General features: G+C 39.0%; 1 protein-coding gene across 3 annotated transcripts in view; it reads right to left on the bottom strand.

Annotated features, from left to right (window-relative positions):
- The window catches only part of prkdc (protein kinase, DNA-activated, catalytic subunit), a 220,736-nt gene that overhangs the window by 74,525 nt on the left and 123,534 nt on the right, over window positions 1-22,677 (bottom strand). For all 3 annotated transcript variants that reach the window (XM_080194241.1, XM_080194242.1, XM_080194243.1), the window contains exons 50-61: window positions 22,391-22,542; window positions 20,784-20,915; window positions 16,658-16,763; window positions 12,930-13,054; window positions 10,840-10,989; window positions 9,097-9,270; window positions 5,574-5,672; window positions 5,227-5,437; window positions 4,378-4,567; window positions 2,587-2,796; window positions 1,760-1,872; window positions 362-493 (exon numbers count right to left, since the gene is read on the bottom strand). In XM_080194241.1, the coding sequence (XP_080050367.1) occupies window positions 362-493; window positions 1,760-1,872; window positions 2,587-2,796; window positions 4,378-4,567; window positions 5,227-5,437; window positions 5,574-5,672; window positions 9,097-9,270; window positions 10,840-10,989; window positions 12,930-13,054; window positions 16,658-16,763; window positions 20,784-20,915; window positions 22,391-22,542 (1,794 nt within the window). The remainder of the gene's footprint in view (window positions 1-361; window positions 494-1,759; window positions 1,873-2,586; window positions 2,797-4,377; window positions 4,568-5,226; window positions 5,438-5,573; window positions 5,673-9,096; window positions 9,271-10,839; window positions 10,990-12,929; window positions 13,055-16,657; window positions 16,764-20,783; window positions 20,916-22,390; window positions 22,543-22,677) is intronic.

Genomic DNA, 22,677 nt, shown 5'->3' with positions numbered 1-22,677 from the left:
CACTCCAAAGATGTAGAGGTTAGGTGGATGGGCGGGGGAGGGGGTTAACCGAGTAAATACACAGGATTACGTCATGTGGAAGGGAAAGAGGCCTGTGAGAGATGCTCTGTCGGAGTCAGTCAAACTTGACAGGCCGAATATCCTCTTCCTGCATTGCAGCAATTCTATACACAATGGGAGTAAATACTAAAATCAAGAAATATTCTACAAACCAAAATAAACATCTTGCAAAGTTATTGAACATGCATGTTAATGGTAAAGATATAGAAAAATAAATTTGTCAAAAGAAAATTAGCAATACCTGTCAGCTAAAACTGACCTACTTAGACAAGCTGAAGTCATTGGGATTTTATTTACAAACCTGAGCCAGTGCCTGTAATGGGGCAATTAAACTACTGAATTTGATCTGAACGTCAGGCAGATCGCCAACACGATAACATCTGTACAGAGTGACCTGTGCATCACGTTTCATCTTCTGTTCAGTTTTCATTTCCTGGAAAAATATGAAGCAATGTTTAATGCAAATACCCTACTGGTTTAACCTACCAAATTAAGTTACGATCATCAAACTGTCTTTTAATTCAGTACAATGGCAAAAAAGTACTTTAGAGTAACTTCCTAATGAGTAAGTAGTGTCTTTTCAGTGAAGCACAGATTAAAATGATTAATATCCATGACTCAGTAAAGACATTTCTTCACCTCCCAGGGATTGTTTTATTATCAGAAGTGCTCAGTTCCCTTTAGCCTTTTTCTATTTCTTTAAAAGCTTTTATGGTGAAATTGTTCTCATCAATATTTGTAATGAATACCTCCCTGCAATCATCTGAACTCCCTCTGCAAAATTAGAATGCATTTGCCAACTTTTTTACTTTAAATAATTACCAAAAACATTAAATAGTACTGAAGAATCTGATTCAAATACAAAAACTTATTCATTACAAATCTAGCTATGAGTAATTATAGCTCCTCGGAGTCATATTCTCAGTGAGGTCTAACAGTGCCTGGAACAAGAAGAGATCTTAATCCAACAACTTTTAAATTTCTCTTTTCCTGGTAGCAGGAAAAGAAAGATAGCACTTTGTGTCCAATTAGAGGCATTAACAAGTCAATACTGGGACCATGCTGCTGCGTATCAAAAATGGCATTGTTAACCACCCACAAAAAAATTCTTTAAAAGTTAGAAGAAATTTGTAACTGGTTTAGGAAATCAAAGCTACATGGGTGAAACTTGAAGAGCAACATGTAATCGACTGGATACATAGCTGTATTTTGCTTTGTTCTTTAAAGCAAGTTGATGTTTTACAGCCCATAGGTGTAAACAGCATTCAAACAAACACACCATTACCCATAATTAAGTTTAGTTCAATGTTGCTTCTAATAAAATATAAAGGTCAGTAATTTCAATGGCTTAACCAACTAGTGTAGAATTTCTGCAGGTGCTATTCAAAAATCAACCATTTTACTTTATTTTTGATTGTTCTCAGATAATGCAGAACAAATTATTTTGTAATAAACAGCATTTGATCTAACGTACTGAAGTACATCAATTGTTTGTTGCACTATAATATATTGGATTGTTTCAATTGATGATATGTTTGTGTCAAAAGATTAAGTATTTCCAAGTTCATTCTGTGAACCTGCAGACACTGAGGGGCAGTAATAGAGTAAACATGTTTTAGGAACAAAATACCTAAGGGATGATAAAATTTTAAATGTTACTTTAGCTGAAACATTTTTCAAAGACATTAAGCTGAAGTACCTTTGCCAGGTGCTTTTCTTGAATGCTCCTTTTGGCAAAGATCAGGTTCTGTTTCTCACGATCTTTGAGAAATCTCCGCCTCAGGCGTAGGATGTCCGCCCTCTGGTCAGCCACTGTTGTAACGTATAAAAAGAGGCGAGTTGATCACCCATGGCATTGTTTTCAATTAAATATTCATTTTCATCTTCCTGATGCTTCTCTGTTTTACTCACTCTTTACGTCCTTGTATCATTCTATTGGTTTTCTACTCCTTTTCTTTCCTTGTTTAGGATCAGCCCCTCAAGCCTGTTTTGCCATTCAATGAAATCATGACTGATCGTTATCTTAATCCCATCCATCTACCTTGTCTCCATAATCTTTTATTTCGGACCAGAAAAAGTATTATTTAAATAGATGCTATTTAATTACTTAAATAGATGCAAAAGATGAATGAGGGGGCAAACCTGATACTGAAAGTAAGCAGAAGTTCAAAGCAAGGAAGCAGTTTGGCATGAGCCAAAATAGATGGAGAAAGTCCAAGACAAAGATGGAAGACCAGGGAAGGAAGGCAAGGGGGAAATCAGCATTCAGTAATTTCTTGAGTGAGATAGGCAATTATGTCTCACAGATTCCCCTGAATGTTATCATCATGCTGAAAAATCTAAGTTTATTATTTAATGATTCATAAATAACTCTGAGGCAAAACAAAACTGCTTCATTCTGAAGTAATGTCCTCCTGTCAACAATCAGACACAGTCACATATGGAACTTTGAGGTACTTGTTTTAGTCATTTATTTAGAGTGGTTATTCAATATATAGTAATAATACTACATGTCACTGATGATACCTTTGGTTTTACTGTCAACTTCATCTCCTGGCACGGCAAGTCTCTTTTTGCCAAAGTCTGGACCAACAGGCTTCATTGCTGCTCTGTGTTGCCTCTCGCTCCGTTTAGAAGACACAAGTAATGAAGAGGATACAGATTCTGAGGAAGGGAGGGAGTATTCTGCAAATGTGTCCAAACTATTCCCTGTTAACCAATTAAAATTCCGTGCACCTGAAGAGAGATATCAAATATAAACAAATGGATAATACTCAACTCCCACATTTAGAATATTATTTGTCGGACGAAGCTAGACATTTCTCAGTCTTTCACTATCACCAACTTAGGAAATCAGATTAAAAAATAGGAGCAAGAGGATAGTACTTGACCTTCTGAGCCTGCTCTATCATTCAATAGGATCAAGGCTGAACTTTTAACTCAACTGCACTTCCCAGCTCAGTCTCCCGAATCTCTCTGTACACAAAAATCGACTGATTTCTGTTTTAAACATACTCAACAACTAAGCATCCATAGTTCCTGGGGGGACGGGGCAGGGAATTCATTGAATCCTGCTCATATATTCATAGAATCCCTACAATGCAGGCGGAGGCCATTCGGCCCATCGGATCTGCATTAAGTCTCTGAAAGAGCACTCTACTTCAGGCACTCCTCCACCCTATCCCGCGCATTTATCACAGCCAATCCACCTAAGCTGCACACCTTTGGACGCTAAGGGGCAATTTAGCATGGCTAATCCACCTAACCTGCACAATCTTAGTCACTGAAGGTCAATTTATCATGGTCAATCCACCTAACCTGCACTTTTCTGGACTGTAGGAAGAAACCCACGCAGACACGGGCAGAACGTGCAACTCCACACAGTCACTCAAGGTCGTAATTGAGCTCAGGTCCCTGGCACTGTGAAACAGCAGTGCTAACCACTATGCAACTGTATCGTTCCGAAGATATACAATCCTTCGAGTGAAGAAAGTTTTCCTCATCTCAGCCCCAGATGGCTAACCATTTGTTCTGCGTCTGTGGATCCGGTTCTATATTCCTCAACCAGGGAAACAACATCCCAACATTTGCTTTATGAAGCCCTTTAAGAATTTTTTTATGGCTCAGTTAGATCACCTCTTATTCTTCTAAATTCTAGAGAATATAGACCTATGCTACTCTATTCAAAGTCTCCTCTTAGGACAATCCCCTTGTTCCACGAATCAGTCCAATGAACCTTCATTAAACTCCATCCATGGCAGTATTCCTTCAGTAAGGAGATCGAAACTGCAGGTAGTATCCCATAAGTTGAGAACTTGTTTTGGGATCAAATTCAAATATAAGTCGTCAAGTTAAAAAGGCATTCAGATGAGCCCTACTAACAATGAAACAGTCAAATTGGAACAATATAGTTGCAGTTTTTAGGTATAATGATATCGGACAAGGTGGGAATTTATTGTCCATTACTTCATTTCTCTGAGAAGATGGGTAGTGAAGCAACTGAGTAGTTTCCTTGGTGACTTTGGAGAACAGTCAAGAGTCAATCATTTAGGTAGGGGACTGGAAACACACGTAGGCCGAACCAATAAGGCTATCCTTCAGTGTCATTCAGAACATTAATGGACAAATTAGGTTTTTAACAACAACAAAGTTGTGCATGCATTTTGACTGATGTTATATTTATTCAGATATTTTTTAAATAGAATTCAAATTCTCAATCCTTTAAGATTTGAAGTCACTTTCTTTGCATTATTAGTCCAGTAACATAACTAGTACCCCAAAGAGTGTCACCACTAATTAAAATGCAACAACACTTACCAGGATTCTGCGTTGGCGTAAACTCATAATGAGTCAGGGTAGCCCTAATTTGGCCACCTATTGACTTTTGACCTGCAGCTGATGCTTCTTGTGATGAGCTTCTAATACTGCCTGGTGAAGCTTGAGTTTCCACAAACAATGGGGTAAGAATTCTACTACGTTGATGCCAACTTGAATCAATGCTGTATTCCTAAAAACAGTGCAGATTGTAAAACGAGTGATATGCAATAAATAACCATTTGCAAAATAAAATAAATATTTAACTTGAACTCAGTTCCTCTATAGCACTGATTATTTTCAACAGCAGTCCTTAAAAAAATATAAGACAATAGCTGTAAGAGTAAACATACATCACACACAGTGGGAACAGCTGTAACAATAAAAGGTATTAAATGATCGTAGCAGATTTTAGAGTGAGTTTCAGAAAGATATGTAACTGGTCCTCTTGAGTTTCTCTGACTAAATAGGACGTTTTGTAAGGTAACAGTAAGAAGAAACAAAAAAAAAAGCTGAATCTAGTAAATCTGGCCAGAGTTGCTACATGAATAATCCAAACAAATATTATAAAAAGTGAACTAGTTGATTAGCAGTACACAAATGGAAAACAGAGTAATAAAATCTGGCCTTAACCAGCATCACACTTATACAAAAGAAATGGAAAAAAATAGGCATTTTTATTCTATATCAGAGTTCACAAAATAGGTGAACTCTGAAGTCTGTGGAGATTTTTTCAATACAAGTAATGTTGCATTTGTAGTTTACAAGAAATTGAATTACGTGACATTTCAACCTGGAAAAATGCAGATGAAAAGCTAAATGACATGGCATAAACAAGTTTCTTGTATTTACTTGAAATGTGCACTCAGATAGGGGATATTCAAACATCTCACGGTAGTAGTCAGGGCTGCGACTTGTCATTTCCAGAAGCACATTGGTGGCAATACTGAGATACTGGGTCTCTATCTTGTTGCAATACAAAGATCCAAGAATAGCTATCATTCTGTCCAGGGTGCCAGTTGGAAGCCTGTTTTCATGACTCCAGAAGTTTCTGACATACAATCTGAAAACAAATGCGAAATCTTTTTTTTTTTAAATCCAAAAGTAATCAATGCTAATCAACAAGATTCGACAGGAACTATGAATATTTATGAATAATCTAACTCTTGGCCATATTTAACAAGTTATTAGTTACGTACTGTAGTGCTGGATTTTCATCAGTCAGTCCCTGAAGTAATGCATCTGTTGCTGCCATGAGTACCTCTTTTGATTCAAGGTCAGATTGATTTTCGGGGTCTCTGCAGAGAGGGAAGGAGATTTACCTCATTCACTTCAAAAAGTATTCATAATTGGAACATTTTTCTCCCGCTAACTTTCTGTAGAACAAACTTGGAAACAAATTTCCATAGTTAATAACTAGGTTTTCATTCACACTTCTGGACATACCAACTTTTAACTGACTAATGTATTTTTTTGTGTGAAGAAACTTTCCAACAGATATAACCTAGCTTTGGTTTCCAGAGGAAAAAGAAACAAAAATGAGAAATGGTCATTAAGCACATCAAATTTGTCTATTTTATACGGTAACCTACCCAGCCCAAGCATTCAATGGCACTTTCAACATTTTATTCATTTTTTTAACTTGTTTTGAATTTCCTTTCATTCACTGAAGCTTAAATTATTTAGCCCTATTGGGCCTCACTATGATGAAGTACTATTCTGGTTTCATGAGTTCAACGTATTTATTCACCATTTAACACTTCATAGAGATTGATGGAGCTTTCATTCAATCTTCTTCTTCCCAAAACTGAACACAAATGAGCTGCTCTTATTGTTCCTAATGGCTCAGCGTCTCATCTCTTGGGTTCATCCCTGTTTGTAATCTCTGCACATTTCCCATGCATGTCTTTAATGAACCCTGGTGATCCATAACATGGATAGCATTATAACATATTTACTATACTGGTGATGCACCTCATCATTTTGAAATTAAAAGCAGGAAATGCTCAGCAGGTCAGGTACCATTGGTGCACAGAGAAACGAGTTAAGGGGTCATATTTTCCTTTCTTTTTGCAAAGTATCAGCTCAGGCAAGGAAAACAGTATTAGCTCACCAATTACTCTACTGGCTTTTCCCACCATATTTTTAAACACTTTGGGGAAAAAAATGCTGGTGGCATGGCTCACACCATCACACTGGTGGGGCGAGACAAGAAAAAACCAGCAGTTCGGAATCCTGAATCAAAACGTCTTTTTTAACTGGCACTCTGACCTCTGATGGGAAAAAAGAACTGCCCCCCCCATGCACAAGGGGAACCCCTTCCTCGATTGATCTCCGCAAAGGGACCACCCTGGCAGTGGTGGGATTGCCCGGGCATGTCCCCCTCCCTTCGGGGCTATACTTACCTGTGCACCACAGCAGGTTCCCTTAATAGCTTTATGTTTGTTAAAAGCTGAAAGTTGTAAACAAAGTCACATTGGCAGCAGGTGAATTCCAAATGCAGGAGAAACAATATGAAAGGGAAGCTCTCTATTCATATTAGAATGCATTAAATGTATGGAGATGAAATTCCCACCACCAGCGAGGGAGGGGGGAAAAAAATCAAAAAAACGAGACCTCACTGGCAAGATTCTCACGATATTTTGCACCCACGTTGCCGTTTGCGCTTGCAAAATCACAGCCAGTGTTGAGTGAACGATGTATACTCAGAACAGTTCCAATGGAAGGTCATTAACCTGAAATTAAGAATTAAGGGTTATGGGGAGAAAGCGGGAAAGTGGGACTGAGCCACTTCAGATCAGCCATGATCTTATTGAATGGCAGGGCAGGCTCGAAGGGCTAGATGGCCTACTCCTGCTCCTACTTCTTATGTTCTTATGAAATATTAACTCTGGTTTCTCTCTCCAAAATCGCTGCTCAACATTTCCAAAAATATCTGTTCTTATCTCGGATTTCCAGCACCTGTAGTATTTTGTCTTTGCACCTCAAGTTTATTTGAATCATTATTCCATGTTATCTTGACATTGAAATACACTATGGGCTAAATTTTACAGGCCACCTGTGGGCAGAATGCAGGAAGGCAGATCTGTAAAATAAGGCACCATGGAATTGGTAACAGGCCTGCTACTGACCCTCGCCACAATTTTGTGAGCGGCAAGGAAGGTGTTGGGTGGTCTGCAGCCAATCACTCAATTGAGGTTCTTAAGTGGGTAACTAATACCATTTAAGAGCATAGTTCTACCACTGCTCAGATTTATCAGGCTGCAGGAGGGGCCAGTGCTCAACATACAACCTGACAGGTTTGATGCTGTGGGCTGCTGGTCAGTTGAAGGGAGAGGGAAAGAGACCTTTCTGGTGCCAGTTGAATGGTGTATAAATTGCTGATTAAGCAGGATGTTTTTCCTGGATGGTGTTGAACAGATGTTGGAGTTACATTCATCCAGTCAAGTGGACAGCTCTGCACTACACTATGAACTTGTAACTTATAGGTGGTGAAAAGGCTTTGGAAGTGAATCACTCACTGCAGAACATCCTCAGTCTCCAACTTGCTTTTATAGCTTCAGTATTCATGTAGCTAATTCAGTTAAGTCTGTACACTTGGTGATCACTAGAATATTGATGGTAGGAGATTCAACAATGATAATATTGTAGAATGACAACAAGAGAAATTCTCTACCACAGAAGGCTAGGGAGGCCAAGTCACTGAATATATTTAAGGAGGAAATAGATAAATATCTATACTCTAAAGGCATCAATGGGATACAGATCAGCCATGACCATATTGTACGACAGAGCAAGCTTGGAGGATCGAATGGCCTGCTCCTATTTTCTATGTTTCTATGATTTTACCAGATAAAGGGTCAGTCTGCCTTGGCAATAGCCTTGGTACTGTGGAATAGATCTACAGGAGCCAGGTAAAAATCTCAAGTCTCTTCCTCACACAAAAGTGTGCACAATGACACACAGCATTTGTCATTAGAAGGTGGAAATTCCAATCAAAGTCCTGGTGAAATCCAAACAGAAATTCAGAGCAGGAGTAGACCATTTGCCCCTCAAGCCTGCTTACCATTCAATAAGATCAAGAGTGATCTGAGTGTGGCCTCAACAGCACATTCTACCTCCCCCAATAATGCTCGAATCCCTCGTTAATTAATAATCTATTTACCCCGCCTTAAAAATATTCACAGACCCTACCTCCTGCACTCTCCGGGAAACAGATTTCAAAAGATTCACAGTCCTCAAAAGAATTCATCTTTTATGGGGACCCTCATTTTATTGTGTCCCCGAGCTCTAACACAGTGTCTCCCAGTCCTTACACCAACACTAATGCAGAACTCACACTGCACATTCAGAAACTGCAGCAATCTTTGAATGTTAACTAACCAATTATATTGGTATAATCTGTGAACTTTTCAGAACATTTTAATGAATTTGTTGTTTTTTGCTGTTTATGTTGATCAGAATGAAAAATAATGCAAACTGAATACAAACTACAAAAAAATGGCTATTATATCAACAAATATAGAATTAGGTGCAACCTGCCAAACTTATATTGTTACAAAATCAAATATGCAAAAAAATTTAAAATATTATAATTGAAGTGTAACAGATCTGAGTATGCTCCATAGAATGCTTCCTTCAGTCAAATAGGTTATAATGACGTTAATCATTCCTAATCAAATATAGGTTTTTTTGGAATCACTTTTGTTACTAATTCCATACCTGTAATTGTCATATATCCACATCAGAATATCATACAGTCTCTCTCGACAAATGGGAGATGGATGAGAAATGAAGGCCATCACTGAGCTCAGCATCTCTTTCAGTTCTGTCGACGTCAGTTTGGCTTTAATCTTATATACTATGTCTAAAGAAACTTTCTGTCGTTCTTCATCCCTTATAAACAAATGAATGATTAGAATTTGTAGTACTTTTATCCAACTAATTATCCTTTACCTGTTAACCCTGGTTCTATATCAGTCTGTTCAATAACTGAGGACACCATAACCAGACTCAATACCTCATCATCAGATATTGGTACACTCTTATTGAACAACGATAAGGGCCTGAAAATCCAGCTAATTTCCTAATTCTTCTCTCAATGTCCTGGATGAGATCAGCCGAGCAGAGACTGGAAATCCACCTGAACACTAAGTGGATTGGATCAGTTTCATTCTGGAAGGTGCATTTACCACTAAGGATCAGGAAATTCTGGTAATATTTTTCAAGCAGTCACATATTTCTTTTCACCATCATGAATCACAACAGAAGTTTGTGTCCCAAGATGATCCTGCAGTGCATCCACGTGTGGACTGCTGTATGCCTTTTTCGGTTGAGAACACTTTAAACTGCATTGTATTACACAAAAATGACAGTTTACTTCAACAATGTTTTTCAATTAATTACAAACAGGATTTTAATACTAAATACACTTATATGGGAAATCACATCCTACAAGAAAAAAGAAACTTTTTCAATTTTAAGTTGAAATTTACTTTCAGAAAACAGGGTGCTGTTTTGTATTTAGTATGCAAGTAGGAATCTGTTTAAATATTTCAGTGACATCAAAGGTAATCATGTAACTATGGCACACTCAAACATCTGAAAATTTTTAGTTTCCAAATATTTGGGTAATCAGAGTTCACTAAGGAGCCATTCTAACAACAATAAGTGGCTACAGGCCAAAAGTCATATTATCATAGAATCTCTACATTGCAGAATGAGGGCATTCGGCCCATCGAGTCTGCACTGACCCCCGACAGAGCATCATACCCAGGCCCTAACCCTGTAACTCCACATATTTACACTGCTTATCCCCCTTACGTACACATCTTGGAACATACTAAAGGGCAATTCATCTAACCTGAACATCTCTGACACATTATTCTTACAGCATGCAATACTAAGTTGATTGAAGTATGTGAACAAATTGAATTATTTTGACAATGCATGACATCTACAGAAACTTTAAAAAAAACAAGCATTTATATAATTCCTTTTTCGACCACTGAACATCTAAAAATGCCTTACAGATAATGAGGGACTGTAGCTAAGTCTGTAACGTAAGAAATGTAACATATGGGGGAACATTATGTAACACAGCAAATCTGATATTATAGCACAATGTGCTATGTTAGTGGATTAATACTAGAGATTGCTCATCGTTGAGTCTACAACCTCAATAAAACTCTGAAAAGGATGTCAAATGGCAGGAGATACTTCCCTCCTGACAAGGACTGATGAATTAGAGTTATGCTCTGCCACTGTGATGTAATTCCTCACATTAGTTTAAGAGTTACACTGACAGAAGCAGAGAGCAAGTTAACCATCCAGGGGAAGACCAGTACAAACCTAATAAATTAGGAAGTAAAAATGCACTTGCGCTAAAGTCTTTAAAAAAATTAAATTTGTTCAGCTGCAGAAAATAGATTTTCATGCAACCAACCAAGATATCCATCTGCTTACCTATGATTCATGATCTGTGCAAAATCCTTGCTCTTGAGCTGTAGGTAGATGTCGGATATTTCCTCTGCCCGATACATCACCACCTCAAGGCAATGTGTTTTCAGCACACCATATAACTTTGGTAATAGGAAAAATACTGCATTCAGAAACCTTGAAAACAAAAGTACACAAAAGCATATAAGAATGCCAAATATTAATACAAACTTTTTCAATTCAATCCAAAATAATTCAATGTCCAGTCAAAATCAGACACAATACATTGGTTGACAAAGTAAAATTAAGCATCGCAAGATGTCATAACTGCACAGCAGATTTTGTGAAAGTACACGATTGATAAGAAGAAAGTACACGATTAGTTACGTGATCAGAAAGTAATCCCGCAATAAGGCTGCACAATCACCTCCCAAAATGAACTATGATTAAACAAACAGCAAAACAAATCTTTACAGCTCCTCCACCACTTAAAATACTGATATCTTCACCAACCTTTGGCACTGTTTAGTTGGAGACCCCTACTAATCCCAAAATAACAAAGCCAGAATAACCAAAATGAAACAAACAAATCTTCCAGTTATTCAATGAACTCCAAAAGAGTAAAATAAACCTCAAATCCAAATACATGAAAATTGTACAAGATTCTTGATAACCAAGAGGGTGAAAGACTGGGAATATGGAGCTGAGGTTATGGTAGGATCAGCCACAATCTTATTAAATAGCTGAGTGGTCGACTCCTGCTTCTAATTCATGCATTTGTATGCAAGATCATGTAGCTATTGCCAAGAAAATAAGGATAAGCCTATTTACCCTATCCAACTATCATCCAATTCTCATCTTGTACTAGTCTGAGCACTTTTCGTCAGCGAACTCTCTGCTTCTGATGGACAAAAAAACCTGAGCCCTACACACCACCAACGCTGTCTGTGTGTAACCCTCATTAAGTGAGCACCAAATAGCATGTAGAAATCAACATCACAATGAGGCTTAATTTTAATGTAAGCTCTACTTCTGGACTAAAGATTAATAAAAAAAATTTTGCAGCATCTTGCAATTTTTAGTCTATTGAAAATGTTTCTGAAGGATACAGTCCAGAGGTCATTGAAGGTTTGTGACCAATGTAATGTTTAGTTGTGGCTCAGTGTACTACTGCCTCTGAGTCAGAAGATCATGGGTTCATTGTCCCACTCTAGAAGCTTAAGCACAACAGGGCCAACATTCCTACATGGATGCAATTTAAATAGACTCCACAAATTTCTAGTGGTTCGACAATTGTAAACAACAACAACAGGCAGTGAAGATTTAATAATTGCTGGTGTAGTTTAAGAATTTGTTCAGGAGTTGGAGCCGAGGCACATTTTGTTGAAGGAGGGGGCAGTTTAAAGGGACTTTGCATTTTCTTGTACTTTAACCTGTGAATACTTGATACCGACACCAGGATTCAAAAGTAGAAAAATTTTTAACCTTTCAGTTTAATCAATGCAAAATTCATCTAAACATGAAATGGGAAAGTGGAAGGCACTGCTGCTTCTCAGCACCAGAGACCCAGGTTCAATTCCTGGCTTGGGTCACTGTCTATGCTGAGTCTGCACCTTCTTTCCATGTCTATATGCGTTTCCTCCCAGAGTCCAGTTTCCTCCCACAGTCTAAAAGACGCACTGGGTAGGTGCACTGACCATGCTAAATTTTCCTTCAGTGTACCTCAACAGGCACCAGAGTGTGGCAACTGGGGGTTTTCACAGTATCTTCACTGCAGTGTTAGTATCAATCTACTTGTCACACTAATAAATAAACTTTAAACTTTGCCACCTGAATGTAGTTATCATTAATCCACCCCCAAAGTACCAGAAACCTATTCAAATATTCAAGAAAAAAAAAGGTGGCAGGAAACTAAAATGTTTCAATTGGCCTAAATTAGCCCAAGTGGGCTCAGTTCAGAATCTGCTTCAGTATTCAACCCAAAGATTTAACGTACAATATAAATTAAACTGGCTGCAACAGTCAAGTTCTTACACTTGATCTTTTCAATCGGAACAGTAGGATTTGTACTTTAAAGTTAAGCTTTTTCAGGACGCATTACAAATTCAAACTATTACCTGTCAGCAAAAGGTGGGAAATGCTTCACAATCTTACTCAAACACACAATAAACTTGTCCTCCTTTGTGTTGTGAAGTTGCTGTAATTCTTTAGCTACTAAATCAAGAATCATAACATCCATTTGCTGCAAAATAAAAATATGGCTGTAATATTTAACTCTGACAACATTATATACCAACAGTTGGGCAAAAGAAACACAAGAATTACATTACTTTCCTGCAATAATAAATTAAGTGAAATTACTTTGACCAACAGGAACCACTTTAATGCAAGAACAAAATATCATGAATACTGAAAATTTGGAATGAAGAGAAAGTGCTGGAAATATTCAACAGGACTGGCAGCATCTGTGAAACAAGAAAAACAGATTGAATATTTTTCTTCAGAAATGTACTGGTCAACTGACTTAATGGACATGTTTAGGTAGGATCATTGGAGGGCTTTGAGGCTTTTGTCGAGTTATTTAGTCTGCTTGGATGTTTACTGAAGACAGATCTTCCTTTAACCTCTTCAACAGTTAATGCTATGGGATTATTAATTAACAATAGGTTTTGTGAATATTATTCAACCTTTGAAAGGGGTTGCTATCTTTAGGGTATTTTACTTGCATTTATACATAGATCAAGAATGGAAGAATTGGGGTGGTGGTGCGCTCTTTGTACAATGGGTTTTAGGATGCCCTCGACATAGCCGGAGAAGGAACCAAAATATATCTAAAACAAAATATGTCTGCACTTTCATGGGTGTGGATTTCAGGGTGTGCAACTTCACCCTCACGATGTGGGACACATATTTAAATAAGATTACCATTGTACAACAAGGAGTCAGATTTAATTTTAATAGTTGATGTGGACTTTTCTCAATGCTCAGAGAACTTGAAGTAGGAGCTCCAGCTGAGGGACAGAAGTGCTTCTTAGGCACTCCTTGCAAGCCAGGAGGAGCAGGGGTACTTCCGCCCCACTAATCCCCTTCTCAACCCACTGAAGCCTTCAGTCTCTCCTTTGCCAACTGCAGCTTCTCTCTCCCCACACCAGCAATTGATGACCACCCCATGCCCTGATCTTTCGCTCTCTTCTTTCCACGATGGCCTCCCTCCCCAGCCCTCTGATTCAAACACTCCTCTCGCGAGCATTCCCTAGGATTCTCAGCTACAGCCCATTACCACTGATTTTCCAATCAAGCAACCAGCCAATTAATCTGCTTTCCTGCCCAGCAGAAAACAGACCTAAAGAGTTATAATAAGGTCCAATTTCTGAGATATGGGAATTAATGCTATTCTCCTGACATGACTCCAAATTCAGTCCAAAAAAGTTAATAAAATAATAAAATGCTCTATGTTTAATCCAAAGAAACAAATGTTATGCTAAAACCATTATAAGTAGTAAGCTATGATAGTGGAAGCATAATGTTATTATATGCTGTAATAGGTCCAGTCTGGAGTTCTATTGAGTGGAATACTTTTTTAACCAGTTTAAATTAATCTTAATATCATGTATCAGTGCTACCATGAAATCTCCATTATCCATCATAGCGAAGGGTTTTCCTTTCACTGATGGACACTGGAATTTGTTAGATATTCAAGAGTTACTTAATCAAACTCGTGAAACTCCATCCATGACGGACGGCACTGTAGCACAGTGGTTAGTTCTGCTGCTTCACAGCTCCAGGCACCTGGGTTCGATTCCCTGCTCGGGTCACTGTCTGTGTGGAGTTTGCACATTCTCCTCGTGTCTACATGGGTTTCCTCTGGGTGCTCCAGTTTCCTCCCAGTCCAAAGATGTGTGGGTTAGGCTGATTGGCCATGCTAAAATTGCCCCTTAGTGTCCTGGGATGTGTAGCTTAAAGGGATTAGCAGGTAAATGTGAAGGGATAAGGGGATAAGGCCCGGGTGGGATTGTGGTTGGTGCAGACTCGATGGGCTGAAGGGCCTGTTTCTGCACTGTAGTGTTCTAATGTTCTATGACAAAAAAATTGTGTCATCAAGGCTGCAGCAATTCAGGGCAGCAGCTCAACATTATCTTCTCAAGGACAATGAGGCGTGGGCAACAAATGCTGGTCGAACCAGCAACATCACATCCTATAAAGGAAAATGCCTCGAGTTTTCTTTTTCCAATTTGTTGTTGTTTCCATAATTTTATATTCTTCCCTCTCTCCCTGTGGAGAATAATGTGAAGTAGGGATTAAGACACATAAGAAAAAAAAACTAGGAGCGGACACAGGCAATTTAGCACCTTGAGCCTGCTCTGCCAATCAATACAATTATGGCTGATCTCACCACAGCCTCATCTCCAGCTTCCTGCCCACTCCCCATAATCCTTCAGCCGCTACAAATTAAAAACATACCCATCGCCTCATCAAATTTGTTTAGTGTTCTAACATTCACTGTGCTCTGGGGTAGAGAATTCAACAGATTTATGCCTCTTTGGGGTAGCAGATTTAAAACAGAAATGACGAGGAATTGCTTCACTCAATGGCCTCTGGTTGTAAAGTGTCTAAAAAGGGGAACTTCCACTTTACATCTATCTTGTTAATTCCCTTTAGTATCTTACATACCTCAATTAGATCTTTTCTCAATCTTCTAAAGTCAAGTTTAGGCCTAAACAGCATTGTTGCAACATAATAATGAAAACTTCATTCTGTAGCAAGCCTACAAGTGCTTAATATCAAAACAAGTGGCGATCACAAAATTATTTAGTACTGGGGAAATCGTTATTATAGCAAAATATAGAAACATTGGCTGTGATTTTCCTGCAGTCCTCAGGATCTTGATGCTGGGTCCATGTGGGTGGGGTACTGAACCGACACTTGCCAGTAGCTTACCCTATGCACAACTTACAAGGCAGCATTTAATCGGTCACTGCTACATTCCCCATCCAATTAAGGAATAGCAATGCCGGTGGCCACTCCTCAACCTCTGCAAGCTATGCAACCCCTCGTCCAGTCTACAATGGCACTAAGCTCCTAGCCCCACATTTGGGTGACGGTTAGTCCAACAGCAGGAAACTTCTGTTGCCTTTGGAAAACAGACAATAAGTCGGGCCTTAATTGAGTTAATTGGTTGCCCAACTCTGTGAAATGGGCCATTGATGTTGTCCCCAAAACACCCTGGGAAACTCCCATGAAGACAGTATGGCATTGAGGACCTAACCTGATGCATCTCAAAAGTGCAATTCAATGCTTTATCAATACTAATTGCAAGGAACTCAGTTCAGTAGGTGCAAAAGTGTTAAACTGTCTCTCCAATCTTTATTGTTACTGTGAGAAATGAATGTGAATATATGAATATCTAATTCATATACAAGATATTTTACATTTGAAATAACAGAATCGAATCATTGAAACATCATGCTGCTGTACATCACACATCGGCTGATGACAACAGTCCCTCAAACAGCAACATTACGATTTATCTCTGCCAGTGCAGAGTCAGAGACCAGGTTAAAAACTTCAGAGAAAAGTCGCATTGTTCCAATCTTGGAAGAGAAAACAATGCTGGCAGGCATGTGAGGAAAAAGACAGGAATGATGTCTGCTACAGGAAGCTAAAGAGAAAAGGTCATGAAATTTCTTAAATGAGAAAAGTATATATGTTCAAAAATAATCATATCCACATCTGCCTGCTCACACAATCGTGTAATTGATATAAGGTAGAAAAAGAATACACCATGAAAAGATTCACCAAAAACAAGGAGAAGTTATACCAGTACTTTTAAATATAAGGTGCTCACTTTTTCTGCTAAGAATTGGAGCACAAGCCCAATGACCTCTGCAGCAGCTGCATACACTTCTTTATATCTTGTTAAGGAAATGTTATGCACCAATCTCTGAAAGTACCTGATAAAAGAAAAATATGCATCAAAACAATCTACTAATATAAGTTTTAAATAATTAAGTACAATTTTCTGTCATTCAACAGAATATATAAAATTTAAAAAATATTATGCAGGTATTGTATGTATATACTACAGATCAACAAAACCATATTTGTTTCATTTCCTCAATGATATTTTCCTGCTTATAAGAATAATCTTCAGTCATTTTGATTAAAAAGGCTGGGCCCTGCCACAATAGCTGTGATGGAACCTGCAAAAAGTCTACTCATTTTCGGAACAGAAAAATTCTGGCCTATTTCGTAATAGTTTGGGGAGTCTTCATCGAGTCCCTTTATGGCAGATGGGTATGTCTGAATAATTGTTAAACTATGTCCACCACCCAAGCCAGAATAATTAAAATACAAAGATTATTTTCAATGTATGGATGAATTAAAGTGTGCAGAACATTTTGGGATTACTGTAACCTAACTCAGTGAAGACTAAAATTGGGCAGGATATAATGCAGGCAGTTTACCCGAACCAGCCCAATTTCTGCCCAGCAGGTTTTATTTTTTATTATTTCCTGGGATGTAGGCGTCAGAGGCAAAGCCAATATTTGAGAGTCATCCTAAGTTGCCCTTAAGTGGTTTGCTACGCCATTTCAGAGGAAAGTTAAGAGTCAACTGCAGTGTTGTGGATCCAGAGTCACATGTAGGCCAAGCCAGGTAAGGCTGGCAGATTTTCTTCTCTGAAGGACATGAGTGAACCAGATGGGTTATGACATTATTATTGAATCTAGCTTCAATTCCAGATTTTTCTGGTATTCGAATTTAAATTCCATCTGTTGCCATGAGATTTTGAACCCATGGCCCGTAGGCATTAACCTGGGTCTCTGGATTATTAGTCTAGTGATTTTACCGCTTTGCCATCATCTTGCCTATGCCACCATCTCTCCTATTTTATTATCCTTGCTATTTGGGTTGCAGATAGAGAAACACCATAAACAGTCTGCTGCAAGTCAGAAGGCTGGAAACAACAGTTCAGGTTCAGATACAAATACAGACTGTACTGGTTGAGTCCTGAAGGACATACCGGCAGGTGGAGAGAGAACCTATTTGACCTTGTCATCACCAATTTAGTGGTCTCAGATACTTTTATCCATGACAATGTAGGACATGGCAGTCCTTGCGAAAGGAAATCCTATTTTCACACCGAGGTTACGGTCTATTATTTATGTGGCATCACCAGCATGCTAAATGGGATAAATTTAGAACAAGACTAGCAACACAAAACTGAGCATCCATAAGGTGCTGTTGACTAATCAGCAGTATAATTGTATTCAATTAATCTGTAATCTCTTGGTCTGGCATATCCCTCACTCTGCCATCACCATCAAGGTGGGGGATCAACCTTAGTTCAATGAAGAGTGCAGAAGAGCATGCCAACAGCAACACCAAGCATATCTAAAAATGAAATCATGTGACTATAATACAGGGCTACATACACGCTATGTACCGACAGAAGCAGCATGCTATAGACGGAGTAAGTGATCCCACAACCAACAAACAGATCAGTTCAAAGTTCTGTAGTGCTGACATTTCCAATCGTGAATGGTGAAGGACAATTAAGTAATTGGAGGAGAAAGCTTCACCCTTTCCAATGATAGCAACTCCAGTGAGACTTCTCACTGTGCCCACCCCAGGCCATCGCCAGCATCTCCATATCATTCCTAATGATGGGAAACCCAGTTTGCCAATGCAAAGCAGAATGAAGCATTTTCAATCATCTTCAGCCAGAAGTGCCAGCTGAATGATTAATCTTGGCATCCTCTTCAAGTTTCCATCATCATAGATGATACTCTTCAGGCAATTTATTTCATTCCAAAATGATATCAAGAAATAGGTGAACAGACTGGGACCCAAAAATCTTCCTGGCTGTACTGAAGATTTATGCTGTAGAACTAGACAAGCTGTTTCAGTACAGCTACAAAACCAGTAGCTACTCGACAACATAGAAACTTGTTTTGGTATGTCCTGTACACAAAGGAGGACAAATCCAATCTGACCAATTACCACCCAATGAATCTACTCTTAGGCATCAGAAAAATGACGGAAGGTGCCTTGATAATCCTATCAAGTAGCACTTACTCAGCAATATTCCATTCAGCCTAATGCTCAGTTTGAGTTCCACCAGGGCTACTCTGCTTTTGACCTTATTGTGGCCTTTGTCTAAACTTGGTTGTAAAAGCTAAATTGCAGAGGCGAGGTCAGAGTAATTGCCTCAACATCATGGCAGCGTTTGACCGAGTTGAGTATCAAAGTGACCTCGGAAAACTGCAGTCAATGGGAATCTAGGGAAATACTTTTCACTGGTTGGATTCTGTCAACGGAAAGTGGTTGTGGCTGTTGTATGCCAATCATCTCAGCTAGGTTATATTGTTGCAGTTTCTGAACTCCTCAGGATCCTGTCCTCAGCCCAAGAATCTTCGTTAGCTGTTATACATCAATCACTATCATAAGATCCGAAGTGGGATGTTCGCTGATGATTGCAAAGCATTCAATAGGATTGCAACTCCTAAGACACCACATGGAGCAAGATCTGTCACAGGTAGATAGGTGGTTAGTAACATTCACACGGGCCATGCAATGAACATCTCTAAAAAAGATAGTCTCCACTTGACATTCAACAACATTACCATTGCTGAATACCCCACTAAGAACACTTTGGTGGTTATCATTGACCAGAAACTGAACAAGGTCAGCCATTTAAGTACTGTAGTTACAAGAGGAGGTCAGAGGTAGTGAATTCTGCAGCAAATATTTCACCTCACAACTCCCCCTAATCTACAAGGACGAGTGCCGTTCCAACAACATTCCACCTCAATACCATCCAGGATAAAACACACTGCTTGATCAGCGTCCCCCCCTCCCATCCATCATCTTAAACATTCACTTCATCTGCCACCAGCGACAGTGTGTACCATCTACAAGATGCACTGTAGCAATTTGCTAAGCCTCCTTCAACACACCTTCTAAACAGAAACTTCCATCACCGAGAAGGACAAGGACAACAGACATATGGGAACACAACCAACTGCAAATTCCCTTCCAAACAGTAAAGCATCCCGGCTTGGAACTATATCATCGTCCCTTCACTGTCAATGGGTCGAAATCCTAAAATTCCTTAATAGCACTGTGGGTGTACCTACACCACATGGACAATTGTCATTCAAGGTGGATCACTGCCACCTTCTCAAGGACGATTAGGCATGGGCAATAACTGCCGGCTTAGCCAGTAATGCTTATATCCCGTGAAAATACATATTAAAAGAAGTTACAAGACATTTTGTATCATTACTTGTATTGAAAGCAATTTTGCCCCTGTCTAAGAAAGGCCTTGCCTGATGCATTCAATTCTCATTCCTACTGATACTAGGTGAAATATAAAGAATAATATCTTAATGAAATGCAAGGCAGTGTCTGTTTTTCAAAAATTAACAGCCCACAGATAGCATTTTAATCAAAGTCAAATCTTTTTTCTGTGCTTTTGTTAATCGGTTATTAAATTTTAGAGATGATCACCTGTTCCCATCTCTCATTAAGCGCAATTCCAGGCCCCAAGTATTCAAAATCTATTAAAATATGTGGTTGTTTTAAGCTTAAATCCTTCTCATTCTTCCCACAGCCATCTGTTCTAGTGTGTTTGGCATCAGAAATAGCTGTACATCAACAAGTCCAATGGGTGGCTAATGTACCACTTGGACAGCACAAAAGGACCACAGATGTTCAGGCTGAACAATTCTTAAGTTAAAACACAGCAATGTTGCTGTAGGACTGAGATTTCACTCAACATGTGACACACAATGTTGTCTCTTTATAAAGATGTGCTTACAATGAATACATTAAGGGCACCATGACAGAATTTCTTACTAAGCAATGCTTATTATTTTAGATTCATGGAACTCTACTCACGGAAGTTTGATCTGTAGTTTCAGAATCCTGAAGAATTTCCTGCTAATAATAGCAAATACGTTTCTCCTTACCTTTCGCTGTCAATTGCACATTTAGGGTCATACGGAGGCATGTTATTGGCAAGAACTATCCCAAGCAACTGGATGCCCACAGAGTTATCTTTGGTATTCGGATTTGTTCCAGCAAATCGTTCGAAGATCAAGCTGCACAATTTACAAAATCATTTTCAAATGTTCAGGCAAAACAAACATGACAGTACCAAAGATCTTTTACACACTTAATTAAACACCAGTTTGCTACAATATTATACAAGCAACTGTTTTTTTCATTTTCTACTACCTTAACCTGTTAAGTTTTATATGAGGATATTGCTAGGAATGGAGAATTTTAGCTGTGAGGAAAGATTGGGATTGTTTTCTTTGGAACAGAGGAAGCCAAGGACAGAGCTACCTGACATATTGGAAGGACACATGCCTGTCAGCAGAGAGATCAATAATCAAGGGGAATAAGTTTAAACTAATCAGCAGGAAGATGAGAAGGGAATCGACAGTCTGGAACTCACTGTCTGAAAGGGTGGTAGAGGTAAAATTCATAGAATAGAATCCTACAGCGCAGAAAGAGTCCATTCGGCTCATTGAGTCTGCACCAACCACAATCCCACCCAGGCCCCAGCCCCATATCCCTACATATTTATCCACTAATCCCTCTAACCTATGCATCCAGGACCACTAAGGGGCAATTTAGAATGCCCAATCAACCTAGCCCATTTTTGGACTGTGGGAGGAAACCGGAGTACCTGGTGGAAACCCACGCAGACACAGGGAGAATGTGCAAACTCCACACGAACAGTGACCCGAGCCATGATTCGAACCCAGGACCCTGGAGCTGTGAAGTAGCAGTGCTAACCACTGTGCTAACGTGCCGCCCCGCATTGACATTGTATTTAAAATAAAATTAGATATGCACTTGAGATGTTGGAACCTAGAGGACTATGCATCAAGAATTAGAAACAGAGACAAGGTCGAAATGCTCCTTTTTGGCTAGCACAAACCTGATGCATTGAATGGCCTCCCTCTGTGCCACAAATTTCCTCTGCTTCTTCCCTATAAATGAGCTATCAGCTCAGGTAGCACTATCACTTGAGTGTGACGGTCACGTGTTCAAATCTCAGTCCAGTGACCTGTACATAAAATCTAGGTAGACACTTCCAGTGCAACAAGTTCGAGCGTGCTGCACTTTTTCAGATGGAACATTAATCCACGACTATCCTTCCAGGTAGATGATAAAGATGACACTGCACGATTTTCAACAAAGTGAAATGGAAATTTATCCCTCGACCAGCACACAAAAACAGATTCTGGTCATTATCATATTACTGGTTACGTCACCTTTCGTGTGTAAATATCACTCTTCCTACAATAAAACCGTAACCAAGCTTCAAAAGTCTTTCATTGCATATAAAGTCATTTGGAAAGTCCTGAGGCTGTAAAATGCTCTATGTTAGGTTTCTTTTTGAGCTGTTCATTCCAGCATAAATAATGGCTTCTGACTGAAATGTTCTTTTGCCAAAACCTGCGCTTGCTCTATTATAACCTAATAACCAAGAAGCATCATACCACTTGGATTTGTACACGTAAAAGTAATGCCAATGGGCAATATGACAAAACCCACTGCTCACCTGTAAGGGATAGACAGACAATCCTTCCAGCATTCAACTACCGTCTTAATGATTTCAAGATTGTGCCTGAACACTGCCCTTTTCTCATGAAAAGAATTTTTCATCAGGAACTCCAAGAGACGATTCGCCAGGATCTCATTCTTCAGATTTCCCTAACAATAATCAAAAATTAACCATTTTATCTCAGATTGTAACTCTCAGAGCATACGGCAGGTTCTTTGGTCCATTGTGGTGGTGCACGCTCTTTGAAAGGACTACCCAATGAAACTTGCTCCCCAGCTCCTTCC

This window comes from Carcharhinus amblyrhynchos, chromosome 8 (assembly GCF_965287045.1).
Source record: "Carcharhinus amblyrhynchos chromosome 8, sCarAmb.v2.hapA, whole genome shotgun sequence".
Classification (NCBI taxonomy): Eukaryota; Metazoa; Chordata; class Chondrichthyes; order Carcharhiniformes; family Carcharhinidae; genus Carcharhinus; species Carcharhinus amblyrhynchos.
Note: the sequence above shows the minus strand (reverse complement) of the source record. Positions and strands in the feature narration are given on the sequence as shown.